Here is a 9,457-nt window from a genome sequence, read left to right on the forward strand (position 1 = left end):
ATGGGATATATATGGTTTTCTGAATCTCACCATTCACTTCCAAGATTAACTTTAGTTGATTTCCAACTATTCTCATAAGTCTGTTCTAGCGTAATTGAATAGATGGATTATTAAGGATTCAAGTTGTTTGTTTTTGATAATATGTGTACAAGTGTTTGCAGTGATTTAAAGGATAGATGAATTTTTTCATCTTGCGTATGAAGGTAGGATTTGAAGGATGGCCGCACCAAATGACCCATTTATCTTTGTCATATTTTATTATTCAAATAAAATGATATTCACAATTGCTTCACAAATTTTTTTTCAATACTATGAAAATAAATAATTAATTTTATTAGTTTTTATAAATTATTTATTTAAAGTGTAGCATTAAATAAAAAATTTAAAAAATTGATTAAAAATCATACAAATACAAATTTATACTATTTATTACATAAAGGGTAAAATAGTAATCTCTCTTTCAAATATATTAAAATGTTTTTTTTATCTATCATATCAATCAAATCACTGACTAATTTTCATAAACTTTACTTATAAGTTCACCCATAATCACCTTTAAATCCCTTAAAATAAACAACACACCTTTCACTCACAATTTCACTCAAACTCGTCATCTCCCTCTCCCTCAAACTCATCTACCCAAGAGAACAAAGCCTTATCGAGAAAGAAGTGACTTGCATATAAATAATTTGTATCGGAAAGGAAAATACTTTAGGATCTTCATAATGATAGTTTTTCTTATCAATGATATCGATTCAAGAAATATTAAATTATTAACGGAATTTTATTAAAGAAAATAATCTAATGATAATTTTGATTTATTAACCGATTTTATCAACAAATTTTACAATTTTAATTAAAAAATATATATGTTGATAATGAAATTATCGGTAGGATTTGTTAATATTATCTGTAGATAAATTAAAAATTTTGTTGGTAACATTTTCTTGAAAAATCCATCCACAAAATGAAAAGAATAAGAGAGAATTAAGGAGGAGATGAGGAACACGAGGTGATGACGACAATCATGAAAGGTACAAAGATAATAGCACTTGCAACAAGCATGGATGTGACAACGACGAAGGTGGCAACACTTGCAAAAGCGAAGTAGAGGATCAGAAAGAGTAAGACGAAAAGGAAGATATTGGAAACAATGAACACAACGACACGATCATGACGATAGAGAAGGACAGGAAGAAAGAAGAAAAAATAAATAAAAAGGGAAGAAAAATATGAAATCATAATATTCATGAATGAAAATCATAAAATAAAGTATATTTATAATCCTTGAACTATTTGGTCATGTTAAAAAAATAACGTAATTGGATTAAAAGAAATATATTCATTTATTTTTTAAGTTTAAGTTCAAATACTAAAAACATTTTTAACACTTTTACAAACGAATTTTAATCCTCAGTAATTACCAACTAATAATTACTAATGGATCTTTTGTCGTTGATAATGAGCAATAAATTTTTCTATCCATTAGTAAAATTCATTGACAAATATTATACCACCAAATTTTTAACCAATGAAATTTTGTGATTATCAATAAATTTTTTCTATCAATAATTCTATTCTTCTTATTGTGACTAAAATCACCACTATAAAAAAAAATTGCATTTAAATTATATTACATGAAACTTCGATCATTTACCTTCTTTAAGATTAAATTAAATGAAACTTACATCTGGATTAATTTAAAGATAAATACGCATCTTTCTTATACTTTTTAATAAAATGACACTGTAATATGATATTTTTAATGAATGATATGATGTATAAGTGATAGTTGAAGAATATAGTATAATATGAAAATGATTTTTCACATTTTGTACTTTATGAACCATATGTTAAGTTTTCATTTGGACCACTTCAAAACAGTATTCCTTTTGTATTGCTTCCTCTTAATTTATCTTAACTCATCTTGTACTTAATTTGAATTTCAATGTACTTTATATAGTTTGGTATAAATTTAAATTTAGTTATATATGTACAATTTTGTCATTTATATTTTTTGATATTGAAGTCGTAGATTTTTTTAATTGTTCTTTTTATGAATGTTACATGCAAATTATAAATATCAAATTTTTTAATTTTTTACCTTTCATAATGTTTTAAAATATTTTTTTGTGAAATTTTCTTTGCTTTTTGTATTTCGAAACTATTTTTGTTTAAATTATAGTCAATATGATACTTTTAAACAAAATAAGGAAAGTGATATGCTTTACTTTATTAAAAAAAATAAGAAAAATGAAAGATATTGTATCATTTATATAAATGTTTATATCAATCAGGAAGGGATTAAATTATTCCAATTACAACAGAAAAAAAGTATAAATCAATATAAATAATAAATATAAAAATTAAATTAAGATTTTTCACATTCAACTTCAACATATGACATTGTTACTACTATATCATTATGTCACATTGACGTGATACACTCTTGGTTTGACAAGTGACAAAATTTATATTTTAAAGAAATTATAAATACCACATGCTGACATTTATTAATGCTGTTAGTGCATTTGTTATTTGATTATAATAAATTTCCTGAAATAGATAAAAATAATAATTACCTATTTGAGATTTTTCTGAAACAAATAACACTAATTAAATGATTTATCTTTCTTTAAATTATACTTCCAATGCGCACAAATTTGTTCGTGTACAAGTCTTTTTTCTTGAACAAAGAAAGGCCAACGCGCAAACAATGTTAAATCATAAAGAAACGAGAAACACAATGTAAACAAGTTCGGTAAAAAATGAGAATAGAACGGTAATTTGACACGATGTTTTTTTTTACTCTTATTTAACACCATTCTTTATTCCTTTTCCTTTAAAACTATGAAAAATTATTTTGTTTATGATATTTTACTTATATAGAGAGTTGTCAAAGTAATCGGTGTCGAATAACTTTTTTCTATAGCGAAAAGAATCAAACAATAACTGAGTTAATAATAAAATAATTATAATTAATTTCTTTCAAAGTGTTAGTATTTTTAATTATTGAATGTATTTAGTTTATTAAATATTCAAATTTTTTATATTTTTTTATTGAATGTTTGTGATTTGTTTTTCCTGTTAATTAGTTAATATGACTGTTAATTTATATATTTTTTTATCAATATAAAATGATATTACATTTAATACAAAATAACAAATATAATGTTTATTATTTTAGTTGAAAATATTTTAGATAACGAAATTGTGATGGTCTCTTAATTTTATTGTCATCACTTACAAGAATTATCACTTTTATTATTATTGACGTAAATAATACTATTTTTTTTACAAAATATTTTTAATAAAAATAACAAAGGTTATTTATCATTTTATATTAATCCCAATTTTTTTATTAACTATAAAATTTTATATTTTTTAAACATAAAAACAGTCAAATAAAATAATATATCAAGGTAATAACCACATCACTCAATTAATAAAAAATAACCACGTCACTTAGTAATAAAAACAATTTAAAAAAATAAATCAACTAAAAAATATAAAAAATTAATTAGAGGTATATAGATTAATAAATCATTTAAATTTTAATGATTTAATCAATCCATATAAATTTAGAAATTTCAATTGTGTCTTTATTAAACTTTTTTAGTCTATAGTCCAACAAAATTTAATTTTTTTTTAATTGTGTTTCTGCTTTTAGATTTTTCTCTAAGTGAAGTGGCTATTAACAAGACTATGTATTTGTTATCTTACGTAGTCACTTGTTTTAGTTTTCGTCACATGTAATTTTAAAATTTTGTAATTTTTTCATCGAAATAATCCAAACTACTTATTCATCTTTTAAGTTTTTTTTAGATCTCTTTCCAAAAGCATTCTTTATGATATTAAATTCTCATTCCAAATTTTAAATTCGGCTCATTAAACTCTCTTACAAAATACAAAAGGTTCAGTGGAGGAACACTTATGTGCCGAAAGTTGTAGGATTTTTCATATCTTTAATTAGACTCCAATCCCATGACAAAATTATATTTTTGCTATTGCAAACTGTTTTGTTTTTTATCTTGTCACAAAGGATAACACTCTTCCCAAACTTCTTCCCCTTACCATTAAAATTCATGTCGAAGTTTTAAGTAGTTTTGAGAAATCAAATTTTCGGTTTGATCCCACATATATGTTTTTTAACACTCACCGACGTCCTTGAAGGTCTTACTTTTTTTTTAAACTTCCTCTTTATCGGTTAATAGAGTCATATATATAATTCAATTGTTATCTAATTAATAGAAAAATTTAATAACAAAAATTCAATTAAATAGTTTTAAATTTTTGAAAATTCAATAGATCACAAAAAGTTTAATAAAAAATTAATCAGAAGCTTTAAATTTATCAGACACTTAAGATTTAATTAAGTTAATTTTAATTAAGCATATTAATTATTTGGTAGTAAGTATTCATGCTTAAGTTATATTTATTGTTAGTAAATGGATGAAAAGCAAAATATTGCAGTCTGCTACTGGCACCCAAGTTGTGTATGTAGTGTGATGTGAGAGTAGGAGGTACATAGGTACTATTACTGCTACTGCTGCATCAACCATAATAAATAGGGGAGAGACAATAATGTATCATGCCACAATAATTAACTCACCCTGCTCCCAAGGATCAAAATTATCTTTACTCTGCAAAAATTCATCTTCCACATTTTCCAAACAAAAGCTTTTCAACACCTCTTTAATAATTTCACATTCTTTTTTCATACGTTCAATTAAGCTTGCGTTGAACTAAGTGACCCTGTTTTTTTTTTTTTCTACATTATCGAGTTATGTTTATTATTAGTTAAAAATGCAACTTAAAATAAAGTGTGAAAGAAAATGGAGACATGGACATAAGCTTTGTTGTCCTTTCTTTCAACAAAGGTGGCATTTCATTTACGGAACTGTTTAAAACGAAGGCAGAGTGATGAAAAGTTTAGACACAAGAATGCTGGAAATACAAAATTGTACATACACGAAAAAATAAAAATAAAAATAAAAACCTCCGTAAAGAGGAAAAAAAAAATCCAGGACAATTACAAGATTAGCCACGTGATCCTATGTACTCTTGAGCAAGATCATGTGGGAATTACGGTACGATTTGTCCTTAACGCTCATCCATTGATCAGCGATGTCTTCAGCAATCTTTACGGCGTCTGATGCACTTCCTAGAAGACCTCTTCTCGTGAACCCCACCGTATACAATCCATTCTCTCCTTTCCACCCCATTGGAAACGGTGTTTTCGGCATTCCATCTTTCGTGAAAGATTCACGGCTCTGCATTTTATCATATATTGTATTGTTAATTAAACAAATTCTCCATTTTTTATTATCTGACATGTAATCAAATAATATGAAAATAATACTACCCACCCAGAAAAAAATGAAAAAGAAAAAACAGTTTTGGATTCTTTGGAATAGCAAAGGAGAAGAAGGAACATAGCAGATTGCTACTGTTTTTTTCTGCTGGCAAGTGTTGTCCATCTCGAACGACGGAAAGGAACAAAAGGCACACTTTTTTTAGGTGTGAGTATGGAAGAACTAACACGATGTTTGATTATCGGTACACATGAAACGTCACTGAAATGAAAAGTTTCATATTTGGTTGGCGCAAACCCCAAAATCATTTTATGCTCCTTCTTTCATAGTTGCATGAACAAAAAAGAATCCTTTGTTGGTTTATGCTGTGCATAACTGACTCAATAAAAGTTGTGTTGTGGGTTTTTCACATCACCAGACAATAGAAAAAAGAAACGAGGGAAGAGCGAGTGTAAGAATCAGGCTCAAGAAGGTTGACTGATAAGCAAAATTGAGGTAAAAAAATGAACTTTTTGGTTTGTTCTTACCTTAAGCCAAGTGGGCACGTTGCTTTTGTAACCGGTTGCTAATATTATAGCACTGAACTCCTTTTCTTGTCCATCCATAAACTTGGCACCGTTTCTTGTTATCTCCTTCACACCTTCCATCACCTGAAACAAACCCTAATCTAACTTAGAAAAAGATTCCATACATGAAAGCTTTCATCAATTACATTGTTATGCTATATATAGTTGCATACTCATGAATCAGAAAACATGGCATGGCTACATAAATTGGTTTCAGCTAAATACACACGTACATACCTTAATGTTACCGGATCTTATTTGCGCTACTTGTCCAACATCAAGCACAGGGGTTTTACCGGTGACAAGTTTCAGCTCTATTGGCCCAGTTTTAGGCCTCCGAACGCCGTAGCGGGCGGTGTCACCCAACATTAACCTAGCCAACGCCAATACCAACTTGTCCACCAACTTTATCGGAAGCCATTTCAATAGAGCCATTCCTATTCCAAACGTCGAAAAACCAAACATCTCCCTAGGCAGCACATGTACCTGTACCATGAAATCATGTCAACAAATATGTTTCGATAATATGTCCAAATATGCAGGTTTTACGGTAATGACTATTACACAGTGTGTTCGTATTATAACTAGTGCATGGGAAGTGAATATAGTGAGTTACTGACTGTGTTTCTGGCGACCATGTAAGGGGTGGCGTTGTGCCTGCAAAGATCCAAGCTTACTTCCATTCCTGAGTTGCCGCAGCCGATTACCAAAACCCTTTTGTTTTTGTAATGAGAACCAGATTTGTAGGCGCTGGTGTGAACAATGGGTCCGTGAAAGGAGTCCATGCCAAGAATAGAGGGGATGACAGGGTCGGCATTCTCTCCGGTAGCAACGACGAGCCACGGGGAAATGTACTGAAAATCGTTGGTTCTGACGACCCAGAACTGGGAAGCGGCGTCGAAGTGAGCGGTGTGAACGGACTGGTTGAACCTGGGGCGGATGTTGAAGCGGTGAGCGTAGGATTGGAGGTAGGAGATGAAGTGGTTCTTGGAGGGGTATTTGGGGAAATGGTGAGGGAAGGGCATGAAGGGGAGTTGGCAGAAGTGTTTGGGGAGGTGGAGTTTGAGACGGTCGTAGGTTCTGTGTTGCCAAAGGGAGTTTATGCAGTGACTCCTCTCGAGAATGACGTAGGGTAGTCCGTGGTGGGAGAGGCATGCTGCGACGGCCAGCCCCGAGGGTCCTGCCCCTACGATTATAGGACCATGAACCCACACGCACTTCACTTCCTCTCCCTCTGGCCCCTTGCAAGACTCCATCCAAGAAAATCGCAAGAAACTTGGAAGGGAAAACCCTCTCTGGTTTGCTTTTTCCTTTTTGGTATATGTGTGTGTACGTTGAATGTTTCAACTCTCCTCTGCTTGGAGAATACGATGGAAATTGTGAGAATTTAAAGAGGGGTAGCGTAGCGTATAGTGGGAATGGTCAATGAAGTGCGTCAGAGAGTGTGGCAGAAGAGCCTCTGTGCCTTTTAAATATGCATGGAAAGTAGCATTTCTTCAGATGCCCACACAAGTTTTACATATATATAACTTTTACATTAAATCAACTTTTTTATAAAAACAATAATTAACTTCAAAATTTTCTATTATTCACTTTTTTTCTAGTAGCATATAGGGATCTATTTAATAAACAAAAAGAAAAAAAAATATAAATTGGAATTTATTTTTATTTAGTTCTGAAATAAAAAAGAATAGCATTCCCTGTGAGCAAAAGAGGCCCAGTGGTCACTGGAGTTGGACTGCAATTGAGACGTGAAAGATTAGGAAATGATACGAAAATCTTTTGATAAAGGATGAACGTACACTCTTTGTTTTTTTTATGAGTTAAAGGAAGATACAAAAAAAAAAAAAAAGGAATATGAAAATAAAGGTATTAAATAATAATATGATTAAAAAAATGCATATTCGAGAAAGAAAAGAGGAATGTTAAAAATGTTTAATGAAAAAAGGAATTATTTATTATAATATTAATGGATACTTTTTGAGTGTGCATACTTTGAAGATGCAGAAAAAGAAGAAATAAAGTGTGGAAATATGATTACCTAGTATAAAATAGTGAGTACTAAATATTTTCTACTTATAAATGTGTTATCTATGACCCAATCTTATTCCACTACTGAAACCAAGGAAGTGAGTGGTGTTAACTCTTTAGTCTTTACCATGATGAAGCACATTGGTAGAATGTTCAAAATGAAAGAAAACAAAGATTCTGAGAGTTCTCCCAAAAGGGAAAATAAAACCTTTTTTACTTTTCAAATGTGTGAGAGGGTGAAGCCAACCTTAGCAGTTACCATCATCCCAAGCTTTCAACATATGCATGCATGGCTGCCTCCGATTCTCCGACCCTACTTCATCAATCCCTTCCTTCTTGGATGCCACAAACCTTATAATATCCGACCTCTGCAATGAATTATACATTGCCATGTTGTCTTTGTCGATTACATTTCAGTGAACCAGAGCCTGGAAATCTCAAGGTTCTCATGAAAAGCATCGTCATATAGGTCTTTAAGGATTCCAAGCTCATGGAATTTACACACTTGCCAAAATGTTCAAAAGCAAAGCCAAGAGTCCATCGAGTTCTCTATCTTCGTTTAAAATCCAAGGTGACCAGAAGAAGAAATACTATCCGGTTTCAAACAACTCTGGTGCCATTTACAGTGCTCATAAGTGTTCATTTTTCATGCATATTCTCTGCTTTTTTATTACTTTACCAACAAAATCTGCAATGCAAAAGGCCTAAGTATTCCAAATTCCAACAAAATATTCATTCTTTTTCAATACCATATCCATGATTTTTAAATTTTCAAAAAGGTATGCAAAATGTTTTAGTATATTTTTAATATAAATTAGTCTGCCCTTTTATTTTACTTTACTCTCTATTTAAATTTCTCATTTAATTAAAGATACATATTTTACTCTATTTATTTAATATTTTATCTCACATTTATCTTTTTTCTTTGTTCTTCATCTTTCTCTCAGTTCAACAATTTTATTTTAGAAATGCTATAAACATAAGAATTATATATAAACCGTATTGAAAATAATTTTAATTATCACGAAGGCATGAATACATTAGTGGAAATGAATCTATTAGTTAGTTACCAGTTTGTTTATCTTAAACTAAAGTTAATATTATTGATTGTGGCATTATTCATGTTCATATTTACTAGACTGATGTTCAAATAAATAAATTTTCTTCTTTGTTACTATTTTTAGATCGAAAAATTCCAAATATTTTAAATTTATAATAACTTTTTTTGTTGATAAGACAGCTTTTTAATATTTTTGAAAATAACAAATAAAATCAATTACTGTTGACAAAAATTGATTCATGGTATATATCATGAATAAATTTACATGATATATAATGACTTCTTAATTAGTGTGTATAAGGTACTTGTTAATAAGACTCCAAAAAAATTATTTCAGTCCAACAAACTTGAGTGGGAGACAAAGAAAAAGAATCACAAAATGGGAAACATTGTTTTGAAATATTGAATTTTCCCAGATTATGCTATTTAAAGAAAAACAATATTTAACAAAAAAAAATACAAAATATCAAATATTAAAATTAATA

General features: G+C 29.6%; 1 protein-coding gene across 1 annotated transcript; it reads right to left on the minus strand.

The window, feature by feature from the left end:
• Window positions 1-4,888: 4,888 nt before the first annotated feature.
• On the minus strand, window positions 4,889-7,286 carry LOC114164842 (probable indole-3-pyruvate monooxygenase YUCCA4). The gene is made up of 4 exons (XM_028049613.1): window positions 6,502-7,286; window positions 6,119-6,367; window positions 5,843-5,965; window positions 4,889-5,273 (listed from the first exon to the last, which is right to left on the minus strand). Exons 1-4 carry the CDS (start codon window positions 7,135-7,137, stop codon window positions 5,055-5,057), a joined length of 1,227 nt encoding a protein of 408 aa, XP_027905414.1. The 5' UTR covers window positions 7,138-7,286; the 3' UTR covers window positions 4,889-5,054.
• Window positions 7,287-9,457: the final 2,171 nt, after the last annotated feature.

Source organism: Vigna unguiculata, chromosome 9 (assembly GCF_004118075.2).
Source record: "Vigna unguiculata cultivar IT97K-499-35 chromosome 9, ASM411807v1, whole genome shotgun sequence".
Lineage (NCBI taxonomy): Eukaryota > Viridiplantae > Streptophyta > Magnoliopsida > Fabales > Fabaceae > Vigna > Vigna unguiculata.